General features: G+C 37.8%; 1 protein-coding gene across 1 annotated transcript in view; it reads left to right on the top strand.

Moving 5' to 3' along the window:
* Positions 1-25,905, top strand: part of fibcd1b (fibrinogen C domain containing 1b) — a gene marked incomplete at its 3' end in the record, with an annotated part of 67,306 nt that overhangs the window by 14,084 nt on the left and 27,317 nt on the right. Inside the window, exons 2-5 of the mRNA XM_079475418.1 lie at positions 6,694-6,777; positions 10,424-10,903; positions 16,897-17,056; positions 18,417-18,553. Of these exons, the coding sequence (XP_079331544.1) occupies positions 6,694-6,777; positions 10,424-10,903; positions 16,897-17,056; positions 18,417-18,553 (861 nt within the window). The remainder of the gene's footprint in view (positions 1-6,693; positions 6,778-10,423; positions 10,904-16,896; positions 17,057-18,416; positions 18,554-25,905) is intronic.

Here is a 25,905-nt window from a genome sequence, read left to right on the forward strand (position 1 = left end):
CAATTTATTTGAATGCTAAGTGCTAAAATATGACAGAATATTTCAACTACCCAACCTGTTGAGCTACAAAAGACTTTAATCAGTTCAAATAAAGAGATGAAAATCCATTCAGTTTAATATCTTATGATTAAGTTTAACCTAATGAAATTCGTGATCAGTTCTGCTGTTTCTTTCCTATTCGGCATGTGGAAAAATAGTTGCAGAAATGTTGTTGGTGTGAAATGGGTCGGTCTGTGATAAAGGTGGATATTCCATTGGATTTAGGCAAATTTAGCTCAAGTAGGGCTCTGCCTTCATGTGCTGCATGTTGCCGTGCATGTGTCTCTTTGTTTTGTCACTTGTTTTTCCAAACACCTATTAAAATGCCTGTCTCATTACAGCTTTGTACATCGGAGTGTCACTTGTCACTGTAGTGATGAAACTTGAAAGCAAGAGGTGTTCTGGTTAAATAATCACATTTTCACAGACACAATAACCACTAAACAAGTGTTCATTTCCAGTAAAATAGTCCCTCTCGCCGTGTCTCTTTTGTTTATATTGCCGAAATTTTATTTTTTATGTTTTGCTCATTTGATTGAAAAACATAAAATGACATTCATTTGTCAGAGTATGTGTCGTGTTACGTGGTAAAAACTGAGGGGTGTCATGATATAAGAGCCTATTGCAGGTTATGTATGCCAAAAGAAATTGTCAATTGTGTTACAGAACCACTGAAAGGCTGAATTACTAATTGCTGCCCAAAATGACACTCATAGAGAGAATAAAATCGCACCTACCCAAAAAAAACAGACCATTAAGGTCTGTTGTCCTACTCCTGCTATTTTTCATCATGAGACCTACATTAAATAAACGACGCAATGAGGCTATTTTATTTTTAGTGATGTTATACCATTATATACTCCAAAATCCCTGGATTTTGATTGGCTCTGACAAGGCCTAGCCACCTTCATTGCCCTGAACAGATTTTCTAATGGCATTTGACTTCAAGCACAGGCCTGTGTAACTTTGAAGGTTATAAGCTACACAAACACTCACACACACAAAACCCTGCTAGTTCTCTTATCCAAACCCTGCTAGGTAGGCGTCCGCTCTGATGCTTAATGTTAGATTTGGAGGAGAGAGAGAGAGAAAAAGTTGTGATGGATGGGTTTGTGAAAGAGATGCTGAGAGAGATGGTAAGAATGATGTGGGCGAGGAACAAAATGTATGTGAAAGGTACAATTTGAAATTTAAGGTGACAATTAAGCCTTATTGTTCACTTGAAGGTGCGAAAGCCTCTTTTCTTGCTCTCTTACCTTCACTGAGCAGTGACAGAGCATGGTGCTATGTGTTTTTTTTGCCTTGACTGTGTTTTCTTTAGAGTGTGTGCTCTGTGTTGTAAATTGTGGATTATGTATTTTGTTTCTGAGGGATATTAGTGAGCTGAATATTGTAAATTGAAAAGTGTCAAGGGTTTTAGGCATTAAGTTTAGTAATTGTCTCTTTGGCAGCATTTTAGGCCTTTCTGGGCTTATTGCTAGAATAATTGCATGGTAAGTGTTTTGTGTGTGTGTGGGTTGCACAAAGACTTTTGAGCTCTGTGGCACTTTTCAACAAAATTGATTTTTTTAAACATAGGCCATGAAAATAAACGGGTAACTTTCAGAATACGTTTAACCCTTATGTGTTCAAATAACTTATTTTACATTTTATTTATATTCATATGAATTAATATTGATATTTTATTGTATATTAAGTGTATTCAATTATATTTGTGTCACGATCCCAGTCCGTGTTTGCACTGTGTTTGTCAACTTTTCTGTTACTTCCTGTCTATGACATGTGTTTTGTAGTCCGTTGTAGTTTTTGGTGTTTAAGACTTCCCCAGGTGTGCCTTGTCACCTTGTTAAGTTCTCTGTATTCAAGCTGGACTGGGATTGTGACAACCAGGAAGCAGTAGAAGTTCACCTTCAAAATGAAAAATCTGTCATCATTTACTCACCCTCTTGTCATTTCAAACCTGTATTACGTTTTCTTCTACAGAACACAAAAGAAGATATTTTGATAAATGTTGGTAACAGAACAGCACATCCCCCCATTCACTTCTCTTGTATGGACACAAAACCAATGCAAGTGAATGGGGGCCAGTTAACAACATTCTTTAAAATATCTTCTTTTGTATACTGCAAAAGAAAAACGTAATACAGGTTTGAAATGACAAGAGGGTGAGTAAATGATGACAGATTTTTCATTTTGAAGGTGAAATACTCCTTTAAGTTTTGGCCATGGAACACTTTATGTCGTTGGCGCTGAAACTGTCTATATGATTAATGTATTTTATATTTAGGCTATGGCCACTACTGCTTCTGTTGGCTTTCTTCTTCTTTCTCAATGGGAGTCTATGTCAGCCTTATGAACCGTACGTAGGAAAATAATATATGAAATTGTAGTGGTGTTTTTGACCAAGTTTGGTGTCTCAAGCACTCACACTATAGTGCCACCTGCAGTTTAAATATCCAAAACTGGGAACAGATTTGAAAAATGTCCATTTATGCTTGTAACTTAGGATATGTTGGTCAGAAAATCGTGATCTCTGAGTCTACAGAATCATCGGGTCATGTCAGATTGTTTGATTACGATTCTGTTACGATTGGATACACCATTTTGAAGTTTTATCATAAATCCCAATATCTTTTGAATCGGATGATATATTGGTACTAGATTTTGTACGCGTCATTGAGTGTTTGTACCGGATTTACACGCCATGAGATTGCTTAAAACTCTTGAATGCTTTGTCTGAAATTTGTTTTCTGCCATTATTTCTCCTTGTCCGTGCCGCTTCCATTGATGCCGCGTTTTATCATTTTCTAACATTCAGTTCATAAGTTATTGTAAAGCATATGAAAAACTCGCTGCTCATTTGAAAAATGCATATGATATTTTGACTGAGCTGCACAGAATTGGCCGAATTCTTTTTTGGCCAATTTTTTGAGAAATACCTCTTCAAAGTTGACTGTGCCTGTGACATTAAATCTTTCTTGTATTAAAGTATTCTGACTGGATGTCACTTTTTTATTAAGCAAGTCAATTGATGGGCAGACCAGATAAACTGCATGCCTTGGGTACAAGAGGTCACAGGTTCAAAGCTCGAGTAGTGCGTTTAAACATAAAGTTGCATTTCATTCTCTATGATTTGTCTACAGATCGATTTCATACTCACCTATTCTTCATATCCTGTTTGCTTCTCACATACTTTCGATACCTGCTGGTTTTTGCTCTTGTTGCCCTGTGCCGCTCTGGCTATGTGCTACTATCACTCTAGACCGTGTTTATATATGCAGCTAAACCCCACAATCTGAGGCATCAAGGTGGTGGTTTTGAGTCTATTGAGAAAAGTGTAATTTTTTATGTTAAGTTTAGGTTTCGTTCTCAACCTTTAAATTGTTTCTATGTATATTCTGTTTCTGCTGTTTTGGCTCACGTGGTTGAGCTCAGCACTGCACTTGTGGCGCCATGTGGGCTCGGCCCTGTACTTTTATTTCTAACCTTTACCTAAGTTTAGGATGTCTTGTTGTCATTTTAAATAAAATGCATATCATTTCAAAATATTGTCCACAGAATGTCCCTTTTATTTTAGTTTTCTATGGGGGCTATTTAAATATATTATATTTAGGAGAGTAAGGCTAATCTACCCAAGATTATAACATGAACTCTTCTATAACATTTCACTTGATGTGGTTTTGGGTAGTGTGAACTCATTGGTATTGTAGTGGATTGGATTGCACTTTGTGGTCTTGCGAGAACTTTGTTATGTTTGCTAAGAACTGGATGTCATTCAATGAACAACACAAATCTCTGCCCATAGTGGTTTAAAGATTGCAAAGCCGACCACAATTTGAAAAACACCCTGGTCAATATGAGAAACAGCACCTTGCGGTTTCTCTCTTTAATGCACACACAACCGTGTTTCCGTTTTCACCTGCTGTGTTCAAGGTGTTTACAAATTGACAATAATTTATTACATGTTTCCAATAACTTCATCTTGTATGAACAGAACTCTACTAATCCTTGATACAAATCCCACAAGCTTTTAAATAGAGTCCTGTGCAAGATTTTAAATTTTTCGTTTTCTTCAAAACCAGTCTTGTTGAGTGAAAGGTCAAATCAGGATAATCCATCTTTTATAGTAACACATCAAAGCCCTGGCAGTTCTTACCCTCAAGTACTATCAGTTCGCACATGCCCGTGGCCATGATTGCCCCCAGCACCTCTGTGGTGGGTTGTATTTTGAAGGAAAGTGTGTGTGTGTGTGTGTGTGTGTTCAAGGTCTCCTTGGCTTGCCCTTCTATCTCTCAGTTCAATTGAGCATCACTTAACACCCGATAGTATGTGGGGTGGATCAGAGTTGAATGAACACACACCACATGCACAACGACCCAACAGCAGCAATGTCAAATGTATAATATATACAGTATATACACTCACCTGCATATCCTCTATATGAAGCTGGAGTAAGTGCAGATGAATCTGAGAAAAAGACATACAAAGAGACTGATAGAGGGTTCATCTCGGTGGTCAGATGGTAATGATTCTCCAGTTATTACATGCATTATTCACAGGAAACTCTTTCATGTATGATTGGAGATATAAGCAGTGGTTTTAAAATCAATTCGTCTTCCTCACCTCAGCACGCCTGTGCATCACGCAGATTTTTTTTTCATGTTCCCTACTTGAGCTTATTTGAAACATCAAGGTGTGTCTATGACTTTGATTCAAGGATGATATTGAACAAGTGAGATGTAGCCAATATAGTTCCGAGTGTGTTTTCATTTGTGCGTGTTACGTGTCATATGTGGGATATGTGACAGACTCTAGCTGTGGCAAAATGTTTACAGTAGGCTATTATAATTTTGTGAACATACAGTAGTCTGTATATTGTAAGCCTGAGTTTCAAGTTGCATTGTATTGTTGGACTTTTAGATTTTTAGACACAAAATAAATATATCTTAATACAAATTTACATTGGGGTGATTTGGCTTATCAAATGAAATTTTATATAAGCCAGTACAATGGAAAATTAAAAAGTTTGAAAAGTCTTTCCATCAATTCTGCTGGAACCATCATCGGTGGCACAAATACAATGCATAAGCTGCTTTCCTGTCAAATATTGCTGTGTAAACTTTTGATAGTCTGATTTCTGGATTGTTGATTATCAGTTACTCATATCGTCAGAATTTACAGCGAAGTTTTCGTCTGTATTGTGACACATACAGTATCTGAGTGTAACGGCTTCTGCAATGAGAAGAAAAGGGGCGGTGCTTCTGGAATTGATTGGTTTGTTGAAAGTTTGAAGCTTCACTTGGAAAGTGAATATAGTTTCCCCCTCGGGTCAAGACATACAGAAAAGAAAGGGAGGGGAACCTTCTGAGGGAATTTTGATTAAAGATTTTGCCTCACATTCATTTAAAAAATTGTATATAATTAACACTGCAATGTCCCCCCCCTCCAAAAAAATCATAATTTATTTTTGATTCATTTTTTATATCATGGAGACTTAAATATTTTTAAGGTGATGTGTGGTTAGTACGCACAACATCATTTTGAACGTCCTGCTATCATCAGATAAAAATTGCAGTTTAGTCTACAGATTGAGTTTCCAGAGAGTGATGCCTTCATAATTTTGGACAAAGAACCTACCAACTAAAAGCTTCTTACTACAATATGTTCCAAAGGCCTGTTAAATTGTTTTGATTTTAGTCACTTGAATTTCTCCAGATAATGCTGCAAAATTTACCAAAACTCAACACAATTTCATTGTTTCTTTCAGTTTAATGCATTTTTACTCTTTATACAAGTTTTGACAGTCGGAATTCTTAGCAGTCAATAATTCTGATCAGTGATCACTCTGTTAAGTATATCAGTTGCTCTTTCTCTCTGTCTGTCTCTCTGTCTCTCTCTTACCTCTCTCTCTCTCTGTCTCTCTCCCTCTCAAAAAACACTCCTCTTTATCCCTTTTTGTGGAACAAAGCCATAACTTCTATGGTCAGGGTCAGTTTTCACACCTCAACTATTCACATACAGTCCAGTCAAATATAAAATATGTGCAGAACTTGATGTTCTTCTATTATATCAGGCATTGATTGGATCATGAAATGCGATTGCCATTGTTCATTGAAGGGCATCATGAGCAGCGGTAAATTGTTCATAAATTTTACAAGGAACATGTAGCCTATTGAAAAAACTGTAAATTCCACATCTTCGCTTGAGCATATGAATGTATTGAATTCCTAGCAACTGTGTAACCGGACCACTCGCACTTCAAGTGAAAGCAGCATTACAGAAACACAGAGAGGCCTTCCTAATGTTCCTTTGATCTTATTCTGTAACCATTATAGAGAAATGCTAATGCAATATTGTCTGCTTTTATTGCCCGGGACATAAAACAGAAAATCAGATGAGATGCTTACAAAAGTTTATGCAACCCTATGTGTTTGTTTGTTTGTTTGTGAGATAAGAGGAGCTGTATCGCTAAGAAAAGTATATTATTAGAGCGTATTCATGAGCTTATTCTCACACCAACTGCTTTCCTGCAAACTTCTTTTGCTCTTGTCAACACAACGTATTTAAAAATGCAAAATAAAGGTGTCAAATAGTAAACAGAACAGCACTTTATTTAGTTTTGTGTTTATTTGTTTGTTTGTTTGTTTGATCCAGACATTCTGTGAGTGTGTGCCCAACTCTTCTCAACTTAAACACCGCTGGTCAGACTCAGATACAGTCAGACAAACATCGCCCAAGGTAAGGGCTCCTGTCTACCACATAATTTAAGTCCAAACTGTTTATAACACACAGTCCTAGAAGTACAGACAAGTAATATGTAAAATCTCCCACCATAAATCTGTTCTTTGCAGGGATAGTTCAACCAATTATACAATTTCTGACATCATTTGTTCAACCTCATGTGCTTTAAAACAGTAACACTTTATTTGTAATTTTTTTTCTTCCTTGGTACAAAAAAGAAGATATTTTGAGAAATGCCTTTTGTGTCCATACAATGAAAGTCAATGGGGCCCCAATGTTCTTTAAAATATCTTATTTTATATTCTGCAGAAGAAGGTCATGCAGGTTTGGAAAGACATGAGGGATAATACAGTGTCTTGCAAAAGTATTCTTCCTTCTATATTTTATTCACATTTTGTTATGTTGCTGCCTTATCTTAATCTACACTCCATGCAAAAATGTCAAAACCAAAACAGATTTGTGACTTGCAAATGTTATTAAAAGTAAAAAACTTAAATTGCACAAGTATTCATACCCTTAACTCAGTAGTTGGTTAAATCACCTTTACAGACTAAAATCTTTTTGGGTATGATGTGACAAGCTTTACACATCTGCATTTGGAAATGTTATGCCATTCTTCTCCTCAGATCCTCTCGAATCATCAGTAGACAGACAGATATTTGCAGGTGTATACAGTGATGTATAAAGCACTAGCTGGGCCACTCAAGGACTTAGACAGAGTTGTCCATAAGCCACTCTTGCATTGTTTTAGCTGTGTGCTTAGGATCATTGTCATGTTGGAGAATGAACCTTCTGCCCTGTCTGAGGTTCTGAATGTTCTGGGCTAGGTTTTCATAATCATTAGCTCAGTATGTTGTGTCGTTGACCTTTTCTTCTACTCTGACAAATGCCCCAGTCCCTGCAGCTGAAAAACACCCCACCTCATAATGGTGTTTTCACGACACTTTACTCTTGAGATGGTATTGTACAGGTGTTGAGCTGTGCCTGGTTTTCTCCAGACATGATGTATGAAACTGAGTTTCATCAGACCAAAACAAATCTTGTTTCTGACAGTTTGAAAGATTCATTAAAAGCTAAGCTTTTTGCATATTTCAGGTTTTCCTGTGTCTTCACTGAGTAAAGGCTTGAGTCTGGCCACTCGGTCGAAAAGCCCAGATTGGTGGAGTGTTGCAGTGCTGTTTGTCCTTCTATAAGTTTCTCCCATCTCCATATATGATCATGGAGCTCAACCAGAGTGATCCTCAGCTTCTTGGTCATCGCTCTAGCCAAGACCCTCTCCATCGATGGCTCAGGAGGTCAGCTCAAGTAAGAGATCTGGTGGTACCAAACCTCTTTCATTAAGGATTAATGGAGGCTAAATGCTTCTGTTAACCCTTTAATACAGCAGATTTTTTTTAAGAGTCTTCTCCAGATCTGTGTCTTGATACAATCCTTAAAGTAGTTTAAGATAAGGCAGCAACATAACAAAATGTGAATACTATGAAGGGGGATGAATACCTTTGCAAGGCACTGCACGGTAAATTATGAAAAAATAACATATAAACCCTATGATCAAAGTTAGAACCTTCATTTGTGTGTTTATGTGATTAGCTTTCAGTAGTTTGTGACTGCACCGATAATCTAACACACACATATGAGCTATGTTCACCTACGTGGATCAACACACTTTTGTATCTTTTGGATTTGTATCTTATGCACTAAACTGTCCTTAAGTCTTAAAAATGTTATCCAAACACAATTTTTTATGGCAGAGACATCATTTGTCTGGGCGTTAAAATAAAAATCAACATAATACACATATGTGTAGGAGAACACAGATTTAATGTTTCTCTCGCATATGGAATGCTCATTGGTTGTTTTTGATGCCTTGACTGTTATATACAATAACGTTATATAAAATAACGTTCATGTGTCTGTTTGTGTGTTGAAACAACAAGAGTGACACTCAGTTGTGAAGTTCTTGCAGTTTTCACTCGACAACATAATACAACAAGCTAAAATAGCTATAAATCTACCGTGGCTCAGCTGTAGAAAATAAGCAACGGGAAACGATAACAAAAACGGTTAATCTTCAGGGAAAATGGCTCATATAGTCCCGTCATCAATAACCTCCTTCCACCTTTTGAAGGTTTTGCATATAAATCTGTTTTGCCAGTTTTTCATCTAGATGAAACAGCTGCTCAGGAGGAAAGTGTCCAAGGGGCATTACTGGATTGCATTCAATTAGATTACATGTAGTTCATACGCGCATCAGCCGGGGCTTTTAAATAATATACCATTTGTCCTTTATCATGAACAGTTGGTTGGAATAAATATGAAGCATCAGAAGTCAATCAATTATGATGGAACTGGAAAGCTTTATTAAAAACTGGCCAATGGGTTTTGCTACGTTGCCATTCACGCTGACAACAGAGTTTCTTCTTTTAATCACTTTAGTGCGTAGCTAAAATAAAATAATCTACAGTATATTAAATAAAAACAGCTCCCTTTGGATCCAAAGTATACTAGAACTATGTCTCTAGCGAGCTAGCAATAGCAAAATAATACATGTAGTGCATATCTACAAACACTGAAAAGCCAGTATGATCCTATTTAAAATATTCAGCGGAGACTTAACGCCTCTGAAACATGTTTCATCAACCATCGCCGATGAAACGGGGTGGATCTCTGATCTCTCTGTGTAAACTGCTCACTGAAGTGCGTCCCAGAAATCTTTTTTATTTTCCCAGAGATGGTTGTAAAAGCCAAATCATAAAGCAAGCCATTAACCACCCATCAGCATGGGCAAATGCCAGCGTGACTGTTTTGCATATTAATGAACAGGAAGGCTTGAGACCGAACATATGTGTGGGCACTTATTCTCAAAATTACATCGTTAACATGAAAAGCACACTCACGTAGCAGCGCATCCTTGCACAATACCCAATGCGCACACAAATGCAGACTGCACATACATATGCATTTGTCTGGACGGTAAACTCAAAGTGGTTCAATTTTCTCCCATTAACGGAAGTAGGAGAGATGGAGTGTGATGTCTTTTAACTGTTTGAAACAGGTACTGTAATGGAGTGAATGAATACGATGCATTGACATCCCATACACACATATAGCAACACACACTCTCTAATACTACAGTAGGTGGATCTGAGATGTGCAGCAATGCTTGTTTGTGAGACGTATACTTCTGATGAACCCAAAGTTTGCTCTTGCTTGTGTCATTGGGTGTCCCATGTGGAATTTGCACCTGCTGAATTTTAACACCAAGTTCTGTTAATTCCCAATCATGCATGTTTATACAATTTTGTATTATTATGCTTTCAGCTCCATTCAGCGTGTAAAAATACTTTTGGCACAATTCTGTAGATTTCCTTCCAAATGAAAAAAAGGGTAGATTTAATCTAGACCTGCAGTACTTATTTCTCATTGTTACTTAAGTAGTCAGTTGATAAAAGCTCACAGGAGTGCAGAGTGGAGTGGATGGTGGAACACCTTCATCTATGTCTTTCTTGCCTGCAGTTCTGACAGACTGCACTATTGTTCTCAATGGGCTCTAAAAAGCACTCTCTGTTCTACAGAAATTCTAATGATGTTTTTGATATTATGATAGTTCTTAATCTCTCTCTTTTTCTCTATGTCTCAGCAGAGGATGAGTTGTAGCTACCTGCTATGTACCATCCTGCTCTTCGTTGCAGTGCTCCTCGCTGTCACAGTCACCGGAACCATTCTTCTTATGAACCACTACCAGGCTCCGCCCATGTCGGATGGACCGCCCCATATTAGCACTAATCAGGATGAAGCCAATGCACTGGTAACAGTTGAGAGGGGCGATGGATCTCGCATCAATATTTTCATCGACCCCAACTGCCCCGATTACAACAGTAACTTTCTTCGGCTGGAAGGCGTGCAGACGTCTTTGCTACACTCGCTTACTGACCACGATACAGATCTGAAATCCGTCAAAGGACAGGATCGTGCGCTATTGGTCAACTTGGCAGAGGAAGTCGCTAAGCTTTCTGCCCATGCAGGACAGCTGAAGATGGACTATGAGTCGTTGAGAAGAGGACAGAACAACCTGGGACAGGACTTGAGCACACTGCAGACTGAACAGAGCAGACTTATACAGGTAATGACATGCACACGCACACATTTACCAAACAGCTCCATTTTCAGGTTTCAGATATTGCCAGGCACACACAAAATGCTTGCCTGCAGAACTCAGCAGAAAGCTCCACAGATTTCCACGGAATTTAAATGCTCATCCATAATAAAGTTGTACGCATCCCCCACCCCTGTTTGTTTAGCGAATATTTTTTTCCATGATGCTTCCAATAAGACTGCTCTCATCTGTGTTTAACACATTTTACCATCTATAAATCAAATATGCCCAATTCTGCAGATTTTGCAACATAAGTCAAGATTTCATCTGTGCCTAGATACTGTATAACGTCTACAAAACATCACAGATTTAAATCACCTTTTTGCCTTCTATAGTTCATTTTGGCCCTGCGTATGGGCATTTCTATACGGAATTCAAAAAGCGTAGGTAAAAAAGCATAACATTTTACATAAATTAATTACTGGAATAAGACATTGTTCAAACCTGTTGGACACCATGTTTATATCTTTTTACAAAATAAAGGTATTAGTGCTGGGCGATATTCTCTACAGTCAGATCGTTCTATCCTGTGGATCACAGATACACGATAGTATTGAGGGGTGGGGCAATTTATGCATTTATCTAAGACGAGCTGGATTTGTGGACAAAACAGAATTTTACGTGGCTAGAAAATATTTATGTGTGACTACAATTAGCATTCTATCATTCTCACGTGCATAGTTGTGCCTGCGAGGAAAAACCAGAGCCGCACTGTCTAAGGAATCAGCTATCGCCGATACGTTTGAGTATACGCGTACAGCTGTATCTGTCTTTTACAAATTTGATCAAACTTGAGCAAAATACTTGACAGATATTAAGGGTACGATAGTATTCTGTAAGTACTTAAGATTTGAGATGTGAAGAAACTGTCCGAGTTGACGGCCACTTTAAAAAGTTGTAGTGCGATTAATTGTACAAATAGATTGAGCACAAAATTAGAGATTCCTTTTTAGAATCTGCCGAAAGATTTTGAAAAAGTTTCTGCAGTTTGCAGAAACAAATGGAATTGTGTCAAAAACAACATACCTGAGCTAAAATTGTTCTGTTTAATCATGCCGTAATAGTGTTACGTAACCTTTCTACTTTCTACACCTTTATATTTTGCGTAAGCCTTGGACAGGCATGAATGGTTGTATTACTAGCTAGCCAAAACAAATCTAGTGTTAGCTGTCAAACTTTATACTATTGTTATAATTTTGTGAAGTCAAGTTGAACAAAGCATTGCTGAGAAACAGGTGGGACCTCGGCATGGACCCTGCCCCGCTCATTACCAATGTTTGTTAAACCAGTAACAAGAAAGATCTGTATGACATGATGAAGTATACTGTATTGTATTTTCTTGTGGAGCTTACTGTTGGGATAAGACAAGAAGATAAGGAAGCGTAAGGAAGCCATTAAACAACATTACAGATTGCAATTATGTTTGAATATATAAATTGTTTTCACATCAATGCACAGTCAATATGACCAGAGGCAACCTAAAAAAGATATCACAGTGTATTCCAATAAATGCACAGCAAAGGTGAAACAGAAGCAGCTCCTACAGTAGTCACACAAGGGGCAGTTGTGGCCTAAATGTTAGAGAGTTGGACTTGTGACCAGAAAGTTGCCAGTCTGATCCTCAGGGCCGGCAGGTAAGAACTGATGTGCCCTTGAGCAAGGAACCTTCCCCCTCTTTGCTCCCCGAGCACTGCAGTGATAGCTGCCCACTGCTCCTGGTGTACGTGTGTTCACGACTTGCTGTGCGTGTATTCACTACTCTCTGGATGGGTTAAATGCAGAGGTCACATTTCAGGTATGGTTCACCATAACTGACAAATAGGTCACTTTCACTTCACTTTCATAACACAAACATGTGCATTAACAGGTTCATGCTTCACGTACCTTTTCACATTGCATTTGCTAAAATGATGTTATGACACGAGTTTTATGAATATAAAATTAGGATTTTAGAAACATGAACGTACCAATATAAAAAATTAAATATAAATGACTTCTAAATGTTACTTCCATTCATATTTGTGTCTTTACATTGAATTTGAATGCTCACTTCTTAGATGTCTTTATTTGATATTAGGGTCTACCTTGTGTCCGCATGCCACATCTTAACAAATGCCTTGTTCCATACTGTTATTTATAAAAGTAAACAAGCTGTTTTGGGCATTATGCATGGTTCTGGAGTTACAGTGGCATGTGTCGCATTCATGCCAGCTGTGGAAAGAGCAGGACGATATGAAGATATTGATACCAATTCTTCTGCTCCATGAGGTACAGTTTCAGAGCTGGGCAATGACAGATGCTGCCTGTTTCCTTGGGTTAAGTGATTTACCGCCAAATTAAAGCCTGACTTTAATCTGAATTACGCAGATTTAAGGTTTAGGATTAACACCATCTCTCTGTAACCAACAAGCTCATACAAACCAAATCTATTAAATCCGGATATGCGCACACACGAACGTATGGCGGGAAAGACCATAAGAAAGTTGTTTATCATCGGCAAACACCTGCACAACAGAGAAAAGCGTTTACAAAATCCCCCCTGAATGGAAAATAATCCTTCGTTTTTCGGAATGACTTTTAGACATGAACGGTGACCCGCCTTTGCAGGTGCATTTGCGCACATGCCTGCTTTGTTTGGTGTTTGAGGGTCTTTCTATATGATGCTCTTATTTTGAGTGAATAGTTGGATTTGGGAGTGTGAAATTTGGAAATTTGGAAACACAGATGATAAAGGCAGAGAGAGATTTAGACACCGGGTAAAAATATGCCATTTTAACCTCTCTAAACCTATCAACTCGTATTAATTAAAGCTAGTTCTAGCTGTTATTAACTCCATCCCACATGTAAGTGGAGTTCCTTCGCCTCTGATAAAACCTAATTTAACTGCCAATTTAATTGCTAATCTGTGGTGAAACCAGTGCTGATTGTGCACCAAGGTAGGATTACAGGCTACACATGAAAGCGTTTTACACATATACTCAGTGAAGAATCAGGATATGCACGCTAAAAAACCCCCACCACTTCAAGAGTAAATGCTTTTACCTACAAAAGCCAGTAATGAAAGCCTTGAGCTCCCTGTGAATTCATTTTAGCTTCAGTGGCATTTTAGCTGTAGAGACTATTCCGTTTACGCCCTGCCATTAAAGGAAGTAATACTGCGCTGTCAATCATCACAGCATTACAACTGCTATAAACCCGGAAAAGCCCTGAAGCTAAAGGTTACCTCCTCTGGGCACGACGCTGTCATTGCACTTACATGTGTGTGTGTGTGACTGCGGATGTGTGTTTGTGTGTGTGGTTGTGGGGATGTGTCAATCCAGACGTGATCATTAGAGTTCAGTGAGCTATAAACTGTCAAGGCTCCGAGTGCCTAAGCAAGGGCCCTGTCTGCTTTCTTGTCCCGGGAGAGAAATTACACCTTCACATATTCCATGTTTGTGTCATTTACCTGTATCCAAGAATATAACCAGACAGTCAACATTTGATGAGAGAGAGCTAAATATAGCATCCCAAGAAAACACACTGTAAAAAATTATATTTAACTTAGGGTTAGAGTTGTTTTTTTATGCTACAAAAAATGTACAAGTCACTTGAATTCAGGGGCGGACTTACTTTTCCGCATCTAAACCTGGAACGAAACCTGAAAGAATAACAAAAGGAGGGGACCCCCGGAACGCAAAAACACAAGTGTGATCAGGAAGGAAGTTCTTGGACCCCGTTGACTGCAATGCAGTAAAAATGGGCCCCAGAACTGTTTGATTTCCCACATTCTTCAAAATATCTTATTTTGTGTTCAAAAAAACTATAAAGTAATTTTTCCTACTATGGAAGTCAATGGGGTCCAAGCACTGTTTGGTTATAAGCATTCTTTCAAATATCTTTCTCTTTGTTCATCAGAACGAAAAAATTCCATACAGATTTGGACTATACAAAATTGGTAAAAAAACTAAGTTTTTATTATCATTTTAATGCAAGTGACTTGATGTCATGATTCTGCCATGTCATGTTTCTCTTGGTCTAGTGGCGGGATCATGACAGAACCTCATGTGTAATGTGGATAGAGGCAATTATTGTTGATTTGGCTTGCCATAACATCTTTCCGGTCTCGTCTCTGTTCCTGCCCTCTCATCTCCTCGTTATTGATTCATGCCCTACACCTGTTCCCCTCTTGATTTGGTCCCTTATTTAATGCCTTTGTCTTTTCTGTCTTGTGCTGGTTCATTTCGTTTCATGTGGTGATTTCCTGTTTGAGTTCAGTACAGTTATTTGTACCTAATGTCAATGTTTATCTGTAGTCTTGTCCAGTGTAGTTTAGTCTGTGTTCCTGTCAATGCCATGTTTTACCCTTGTTTTGTTATGTTACCCCCTCGTGGGTTTTTGTTTATATTAATTATCTGTTAACCCCTTAACCGCTGTCTGCACCTGTGTCCACTGTCCGTGTTTCACCACCCCTGTTCACGACACTTGAATTTGGTTTGCCAATTCAAGCTAATTGTTTTGATTTAACTAAAGGCATCTTTTTAAGTTGAAACATGTAACATTTGTACAGTGCATTACCTGAATATTGGGAGTTTACAGTCCAGCCTATGCAGAATATGTTTATTTTGTAATTTTAATAATAGTAGCAGAGAAACCACTTGAAGAGAACAATGCTTCAAACCTGGGTTTGTCAGTCAAAACTGCTTGTCTGTCATGTAACTGACAGGAAACACAACCCAAGTGCAGACAGCTCTCAACATGACAACATTGACATGACAAAACATAACTCTATATCAAAAAACAAGAACAAATTACTTATATCAAAACTCAATACTCTTAACTTAGCTTAGCTTAAAGCGACAGATGTCTTTAAAAAAATTCACTGTACTCACTTTGACATTTACATTTTGTCATTTAGCAGACGCTTGTACAAAGTTGTACACAAAACGTATCACTACCATTGAATATGTCTCACAAACGTACACACAAGCACACACTCACATTTTTTATCTAAAATGGTTCAGTTCCTCCAGGTTTAGAGTGGAAAGAACACAGTTGGTTTGTGTCTGTTTGTTTGTGTTCGTCTGTGTGTATCTTGTACAGGGGTCTTATTTCTAGGTAGTCAAGCAGAAACAGGTCCAGTTCACTGCCTCGAGCAGAAAACCACACCATAATTCTGGCACAAAGACCTTTACAGCTTTATTGCACGTCGAGCATTTGACTTCACTTGACAGGTTGCCTTTTGGGAACGCTCTCTCAGACGGATTTTACCTTTCCATAGGCTACAAGGGATTTTCAATAGAGAGTCACAGTTTGACAGCGCACTTTAGTGATTTAACATTTCATATAAGCCCAAACTAAAGTGTTTTCTTAAATTAAACCCATTCACACTTGGAATTAGAGTCGTTTCGCTGTCCAAGGTGCTGAAGTTGGCCTTAAACGACATGACAACATGCTTGTTCTTAATGGGTTTGTCGCATCGCGCCGCATCTAGTGTGGATAAAATTTGATTCTAATGTATTTTGTCGTAACTTGTCGCGCCTGTCGCAGACACGGTGTGAGTATAGTAGAATATGCAAAGTTGGACCCTGAATTCTTTGTAAGTCGCTTTGGATAAAACTGTCTGCTAAATGTAAATGTAAGGAACTCGCAATGGGGAATATGGATTACTAATGAGAAGTTACAATGTATATAGACACATTTTCTGTAGGTTTTTGAGATTGACTGTGAATGAGTGTTTATTTGATTTTCATGTACTTGAGTGAAATTTCACAAAAACGGATGTGACTTTTCCATTCAAAACTTGAAATATAAATTCTCAGAGAATGTATACAGAACTGAGTAATAAAACAGTGACTGGTGTGCAACTTACCTCTACCTATTTAGTGTCAATTCAGATTTCATTTACAGTTCATGTACACTTGTTAAATGTACCTACAGTATATGCTCTCTATGTAACAGTTCATATATTTGTGTTGCAGCTGCTTTCCGAAAGCCAGATAAACATGGTGAAGATTGTGAACTCTGTGAGCGATGCTCTGAATGCCATGCAGAAGGAAACAGGTGGTCTGAAAGCCAGGGTGAAGGCTGACTTGCAGAGGGCGCCAGTCAGGGGTGTCCGCCTTAAAGGCTGTGCCAATGGTAAGAAAGCCAGCATGCCTACAGCATATGCCTTAGATATGCTCGTATGTAAAATATGTTAGGGTTCAGTGACTTTCAATGTGGTAATCTCATAAGGCGCCACTAGAAATATGTCTGACTGAGTCTGGTGGGAAAGAACTTGACAGGCCTGTATAAAACACAGACCTATGTGATAACCCAACATCAGCATAAATGGGCTCAGATCCCTACAGTCATGCTCTAGCATCTAATGGAAAACCTTTATAGAAGTGTAAAAGCGTTTGTAGCATCAAAAAGAAGACCGGCTCCCAATAAAAGCTTTTGAATTTGAAACTAAGTGATCAACATGCATATATAGATTTGTATAAATGACCAATTGGCCAAGTTTGGGCTTTTTTCAACCACCATCTCAGCAGCATTTAAAAATGATAAATTCTGTTTGTCCATCCTACCTTCACCGCGAGACAATTATCAACTCCCACGATCTCGATAACACAACATGCCCTCTCGAAATCGCTCTCTGACATCATCAGCTTAGAGTCATGAGCTTTCCAGTCCCCGAGCAGAGGCACTAATCCTCCCACTGTTGACTCACCGACTCGCTCTCGGTCCGCAGAATATCAGACAGTTTAACTGAAAACTGTGTTTAATGTGTGCATATAACTGTCGCCTTATTTCTATACCCCTGCTGATTTTAATTCTCATTAGACGATTGACAGGGAACATGAGGAAAGTGCCCGTGCCTAAATTGCGCTCACCTAATGTGTCTAAAAGCATTTTGCCACTTTACTTTTAAGACCCTGATGTGTCTGCTGAAGCCACAGGTGTGGTTTGTAATGAACCCCGGTTGGAGGCAGATACTTGTATGCAGGCATGCGGCAGTGAAGGAAAGAGTGTTTGCTATAATCAGAGAGAAGAATAGCTCTTTTGGGAGCTAAGACAAGTGAGCTGAAATGCACCAGCTGCCTTGAAAAGCTGGCATGAAGTGATATTGGCTAACCTTTAGCACTATTCCTTTGTACAAAAACTCTGTAGTCCGAATTCACTGTTTTTCAGAAAATGGAAAAATCACTGTACTATGTTTTTTGTTTAAGTTGACATGCGTGTTTTAAAACTTTTTATTGGTTAGATATTTGCAAAACCAAGTGACAAAGTCTGTATAATATTATACATAATGATTATGATTCATGGCAAAAAAAACAATCATACAATATGGAGATATGAGGTTTCAGAAGGAGAGTAGTGATGTGTAGAATTATATTTTATGGTTATGGGTTATATTGTTAATTAATAAAAAAGGTTAAAACATAAAAATCTGTGATTTGTTAAAAAATATTACTATACAGAATATATCCAGAATGTAATTCTCTCTCTCTTTCAGGCTCTCGTCCACGTGACTGTAGTGATATATATGCTAGTGGTCAGAGGGAAGATGGCATCTACTCTATTTTTCCCACTCATTACCCTGCCGGCTTTCAGGTCTTTTGTGATATGAGCACGGATGGAGGTGGCTGGACGGTGAGTCACAGTAACACACAACAACACACATACACACATGCATATGTTGGTCTAGGCTTGCGGTGATACGCACTAAATGAGGGTGGATGCAGTGGGATCTGTGGTTTTGTGATTGAAAAAGCAGTGATGCTTTTCCCTATTACCTGTGTTTGAATGACACCCGATGTGCACATTAGAAAAACGACTGAATAGCTTCCAGCAAACGTCATTTTTGTTGCCCACTCCTGTTGCAATCGTTGTCCTTGTACTGGATTCACAAAACATTCCTAAGAAGAAAATTCTGCTTAGCTACCATATTTTTTCTCAAATTCGAATGTAAGAAAATGTTTAGGATTTTTTGACATTATTTAAAAATTAAATGTTTTTTTTGAAGATTGATTTACAAAGCATATACAATTTTATTCTTATGAAAAAAGAAAATATTTGAAAACTTAATAAGAAGAAACATTCTTAAGAACTTTCTATATTTTTTTCTTAAGAACAATCTTAATTTGTTTCTTAAGAACAGTTTCGTGAATTCTGCCCCTGATTAAAGGTTGAAGTCTGGAGGCGATATGTGCTGGGGTTACTATGAAAAAGAGTTGAAATGAATGGAAACTATTCCACAGAATACAATGTTGCCCTTTTTATCAGGAAGTATTCGGTTTGAGTGGATTTGCCATAGTCTCGTTGTCCAACTTTATCAATTTATTCTCAGATTTATGTACAGTAGTTATGGCTACTAGATGTAATGATGAAAACATTTTGGCATTGGTTAAAGCTTGTCTTTTGACATTTTGGCATGCAAAAATGGGTTTCCATGGTGTCTGTGTCAAATGTTTCATGTCTGTCCAACGAGAAGTGTATTTTACGTTATATTCAATGACGTGAAGCTTGTCGTTCAAGTATTGTGTGGCATCAGTTAATTTCAGAGTTATTATCGTTTAGATTTTAGTTTTATTTAGTTATTATTTTAAGATTCATGGTTTTCGTGGGAATTTTTGTTAATGTTTCAGCAATTCTGATATATACTATTGTCATTTCATAATTTATTGGTTTATTTTTTATATTGCTATATAAGATTCATTATTTTTATTATAGTTTTAATTTAGTTTTTGTTTATTATAAAAATTATTTTTATTTATCTTCGAGGCAACATTTCAATTTTTATTCAATACCATTTTCAAAGCTTTAATTTAAATAAACTAAAACAATCCTGGTTCATTTAAGACATTTAATATTAATACATTTAAAAAAAAACATGCAGCAAAATGCATTGCTATAACCATTGAATGCAGATTCTCCATCAAGCACAAAACCATTACTTTCACGTCTATTATACAGACTAAACAAATGCACTTAGTTGTATTCACAGATGTCTTAAACCACAGAAAAGGGCATACTAATCCATAACAATTCAAATCCACATCTGTGTTTTGGGGGAAAGATAAAAGCAACAAATATACTTTAGATATCATATACATTTATTTTTCGTTGAATCCCTCCAATCAAGCATCTACCAATAATCCTCCATCCAGTTCAGTAATAAAATGTAGCTGTTCTGTTTTATTGAGAGTCTTTACAGAATGAGATCATATTTTAAAGCTGAAAGATGTCATATTTGACTACTTAAATTGATTGAAGTATCGTGCACTTAGTAAGATTGAAGTCTTGATCATGATTAAGAGACGATGATAAGGATTGCTGGTGATGATCGCTCTCTGTTTTTAGATAATACATTGTGTATCCCTGCATAGAATTGAGTTCTGCTGAATACAGCAGCTCTCCTTTCCTGTTCGTTTGAGAATCAATAAGATGCATAACAATCCATCTGTGTACAGTGTCACATTCAAGTCATCCATATGTACTGTAAATAACCAGTGAGTGAATCACACAACTCATTAAAATATATCTTCTAATAATGATGCATTACGTGAGTCTAATGTTGATTACAGTATATACGTCAGTGAGTCATCTGCATATTTGATTATGCATTCTACAAATACAAGAATAAAAATCAGTGACCTTATAAAGCTTTTGAGAGAGAAAAGTACTGGCGTATTGGTCATATGGAGGAAATGGCTTGAGACGAAAGAGTCTTGTTGTCCGCAGTCTGGCAGGCTATTAGTTCTTCATAACTGCCCCACTTTTTGTTCCTCGTGAGACTGTATCAAGTGGGAAAAAAAGACACCCACTGTCGTTATGGGTGTGTGTGTAAATTGAAAGGAGACTAATGAAATTTAGAAATGAAATGAGTTAAAGAGGCAAAGGTGCATTTGATCTTCAAGATGAAGAACAACAAGAGAGAAATGCAGAGATGAGGATCTTTAAATTTGTGGAGTCTGCGACTCAAGCCTCGCAGAGGTGGTGTACGTGAATGGTTTGGTATATCAAAAAGCTGTAATCACTTTTGACTTCAGGGTCTCGAAATCATGTGACTTGAAATTGGAGATTGTTTGAAATCATCCCAAAAGGGCATGTAGTTTCTAGGTCTAGGTTATTGTATTGGACAAGAGGTCCTAAATTGACCACTCCAAGCCAAAACCTCTTTAAAGGGATAGTTTCTATTCTGTCATCATTTACTCACCGTCTCGTTATTTCAAGTCGGTATGACCTTCTTTTTCTCTTTCAAAATAGAAGATGTTTGGAAGAATTTTTGTAACCAAACCACTGTGGTCCCCATTGACTTGCAATAGGAGTGTATGGGTACCGCCGTTGTTTGGTTACCAACATTCTTCAAAACATCTTCTTTTGTGATCTGCAGAAGAAAGAAAGTCATACAGATTTGAAATGACAAGAGGGTGAGTAAATAATGACAGACTTTTTATTTTTGGGTGAACTCTCCCTTTAAATCACATACACACTTTTACAACCACCTCATGCTACAGACCAAAGGAAGCTTTTCAGGCATCTATTCATTGAATGCATATGTTTGCAGATGTTTACGCTGGCATGCCCATGTAAGCCTACTCTGAATAGTTTCACTGCTTTAACAAATGGAAACGAAAATGGTAGTTTTTAGACTGAACTGCTATGAGAAGACAGTATAGCCAAAGTTTTGCCTTACTTTTGCCTTAATTTGAGGAAAAAGTCCCCTCTATCCTCAGTGCTCTCATTCATCGGTTTCATCACAGTGACTGCTGCTTGCCCTCGTCTTTTTGTTGCCTCTTGTTTTCAATTCGGCAAGAAGCATGACAGGGAGAAGAGAGAGAATACTACACCCTGAGCTCTTATAAATAAGAGTGACATTTTTCCTCAGCAAAAATGCTAAATAGACAAAGTGAGTGAGCAAGAGAGAGACAGCAAAAGAGAGAGGGGGGAAATGGTAACAATTCTAACAGTTACGTGTTTCTGCTACAGTGATTTTTTCCTAAAACCAAGCATAGCATTAACATGGTCAAACACATATCGAAAGCTTTGACACATGAAAGAATCAGGTGGAGGTGTCAGTCAAGAATGATTCACACCGTCTCCCTTGATTTGATCATGCACTACAGACTCATTGCTTTTCTCTCTGTCTCACTCTCTTTCTCTCCTTTATTTCTACAAAGTCCCTCTCTCACACGTCCAAGTATGCATCCGTGCACATACGCAGCCAAGCTCGGTCACATTATCACCTGCAACGTTCTGTATTCTTTCCGTGACCCGCGCACTGGCCCTGGATAATGTATTCCACTATTATTATTTTATCTGCTAAAAGGAGAAGACTAAAAATGAGCACTCTATAAATCATTTATGGGAGCAGATCTATTAGAGTGCTACGTGATCTGGCATTATCAAATGGTGCTTTTATCAAAAGTACCCACAACTCATCTCTGAAATATTAAAAACGCACTAAGACCTGAAATGTAAAAGTTTTGGATTGAAACTCAATTTGTGGAGCGGCTGTGGGGAAACCTGGACTTGGAATGCGAGTCGTTTCTTTTTTTCTTCGGGAAAAATGGTTTTCAGCGTCTGACTGTTTCTTATTGCTCATCCATTTTTTATAAGGTGTTCGTATGTTTCTAAATGCATGTTTTTGAATGATTGCGCAGGCGAATGCAGTTGCACAGGTTTGTAGCTGTGATTAGATAAAGTGAGCCTCTGTTTTCACAACATGCCCCATCGTGCAGGATTTATGGTGTGTGATTAGATTTTGACAGGGAAACGAGTGGTTTAGAGTGTTTTAGATATTATAATGAAACATGAGGCATATGGAGAAAATTAAAAGATTGGTTCACCCCAAAAGAAAATTTCCACAGTTTATACAGTGTGTTTTGCTCCAAACCAATATGACATAATGAAATGAATATCCAGTAGAATACTGCAAGATATCACTTATTTTATTAGTTTAACTGAAAAAATAAGACCTGACCTTTTGAAAAGAACCACCTTAGTAAATTATTCATATTTCTGTTTGTTACCTTGAAATAGGCACTTAAAGAGACCGTTCACCCCCCAAAATAATTCACATCTTGTCATTTCAAGCCTATGATTCTCCTACGGAGAGCACAAAATATATTTTGAAAAATATTGGGAACTGGCACATTAATGATGACAGAATTTTCATTTTGGGGTGAACTATTACTTTAAGGCCCCGTTTCACAGACAAGGCTCGGCTTAAGCCAGGACTATGCTTTAGTTAAATTACGATATTTTTGTCGCTTTTATTAAAATGCCATAGATAACAATATTACTGGTGTGCATTTTGAGACAAAACAATGGCAGAGGCATATTTTATGATATATCAGGGCAATTTATTTTCAATTTAGACAGCTCAAACTAGTCTTAAGCCTTTTCCCATTTGGGTGTATACACATAAAAATTGCCCATCAATAAAAATAACAGTAAATGAAGGGTGTGGTTCCAAATTAATAATAATAATAATACATTACATTTGTATAGCCCTTTTCTGGGCACTCAAAGCGCTTAACATTGAAGGGGAGAATCTCCTCAACCACCACCAATGTGCAGGATCCACCTGGATGATGCGCCGGCCGCCATATTGCGCCAAAACGCCAACCACACACTTGCTTATTGGTTGAGAAGAGACAGAGTTTCGAAGCCAATTGGTACAAATGGGGATGATTAGGAGGCCATGATGTATAGAGGCGAATGGGTGAGTTTGGCCAGGATACAGGGGTTACACACCTAATCATATTCGCAGCACATCCTGGGATTTTTAATGACCAAAGAGAGTCAGGACCTCAGTTTAACGTCTCATCCGAAGGACGGTGCTTTTTGACAGTATAGTGTCACTGTCACTATACTGGGGCATTAGGACCCACACAGACCACAGGGTAAGCACCCCCTACGGGCCTCACTAACACCTCTTCCAGCAGCAACCTAGTTTTCCCAGCAGGTCTCCCCTCCAAGTACTGACCAGGCTAAGCCATGCTTGGCTCCAGTGGCAAAATGAGATGACTCAAACTCAAACTGCAGTTGGTTTGTTTTGATTTGAGCCATAATAACAAAAAATACACAATAAACATATTAGCATATTTTAAAAACGTTGTAATCTCATTTTGGAACCGAACTCTTCAAATATTGGATCAGGCAGCAACTTCACACTTCCTCTCTTATGTGCAGTCAATGATAGTTCTATCGTTCAATCTTCAGATTATACATCAAACATGATTCTGCCTCTCTCGATTGATCGCTCCACACCAATCCAGTAAATTCCCTTTACAGAGAAGGAAAAAAGAGCAGATCACAGAGACGGAAAGGGGTGATAAACTGTGAAGAATAGGTTTACGGAGAACATTAGTGAAAAAAAGAAACACATTTAAAGAAGCAAGGTGAATGGGAATGAGAAACGAAGGGTGAGTGCGCAATATATAAAATAGAGCCATTTAAAATTCAGCTTCATATCCGAACATACGCGTTCAGATGAGATAGTGTCTGAGAAACATTAAACCGTCTCTCGAAAGCCATCTTTTCCTTGCCACGTTCATTTATTCTCTTTTTTGGATCCTTCTACACATCCTGCTCTCTCTCTCCCTAAGCTTTTAGAGCATATAAGTCATTATTGTGGATGATTATTGCCACCCTGCTTAAAACCGGACATCTGTTTTGAGTGTCTTTCAGACAAGAGGTCCTGCCCTTGTGATGTAATCTGCCTCACTGCCAACCACAGATTAAAAACTGATCTCTTAATCACAATGTGGTGTGGAAAACCAAAAAGCGGGTTTAAGCTCATCGGATCAGATCCCATACAGCTCACACCTGTGTGACTTTCCCTGCAGCAAATGTGAAAGCTTACTGTGTGGATTCATGTGTATGAATAAAAAGGATTTGGATACTTGCACCACGCTTTAAAATGTATAAATGACATTGCATTACACAATTTTAAACTAAGTGGACAAAAATTACTGTATTGGGATACTTTCTGGTTGCAAATTTTGTTTGTAGTATATAAAATGACCTACACGTTATTATTGTATGAAAGATCATCTTTGTGGACTTGTAGTTGGTTAGTTGATAGAAGTTGTGAAAATATGTGAAAAGTGGTGGCACATTCAACCCAGTTCATTGCAATGAAATCTGTACCTAAGCGTCATAACTGTGTTCAAATACATTTGAGGGTTACTATGGCAGCTTCTCCTTTTGTAAGTCTAGGATTTAACAAATAAAATGCATGCAGACCTTCAGCAGCTGTTTTATCATCCTTCAGGTGACAATGAATGCACACACAGCTGGTTTTTACTTTTTGAGACGGATGCATTGACAGACACATTGATCTCTCAGTGGCTGGGAGATGTCCAGAACCTTGAGACTCCACACCATTACCTCCACTCTACTTACCATCAGCTTTTTGCTCTTGTTCGCAACAGTTTTGTTCTGCATTGATCAAAACTAACCGAAAATAAGGCTATGTATGATTTGTATAATTAAGTAATTAATACTATGGTATTTTAAATTCCACATCTGCGATAGGGGCCTTTTTAAAAAATATCATTTTCAATATCAATCAATCAATCAATCAATATAATTTTTATTGCAATATGTTTGTAATAAATTAGCATGCAAGAAATGTGGAATATAATGCTACGTTAGCCCACGAATGATATTGGACTTTGTCAATTGATTTGGTAGCGTAATGGTACACAGTTTCACAGTCATACAGTTGTTGTTTGAAAAGTAAACTACGTTTACGCTTTTTGGGGTACAAGGAACGGGACATTATTTTAAATAGGGATTTCTCTGGATTTGCACATTCTTGGGAACATTTGTGATGATGTAAGCACACAACTGCATGAAAAATATCAGTGATTTTTGGATATTTCATGACAAAATGATTCCATATTGTGGCTTTAAATCATGCAAAAAGCAATATTATTCTACGGAGCAATGGAAGGGACATTGGCGGAAAAAAAAAACAGAAGGCGAAAAAA

This window comes from Barbatula barbatula, assembly GCF_947034865.1.
Source record: "Barbatula barbatula genome assembly, chromosome: 2".
Classification (NCBI taxonomy): Eukaryota; Metazoa; Chordata; class Actinopteri; order Cypriniformes; family Nemacheilidae; genus Barbatula; species Barbatula barbatula.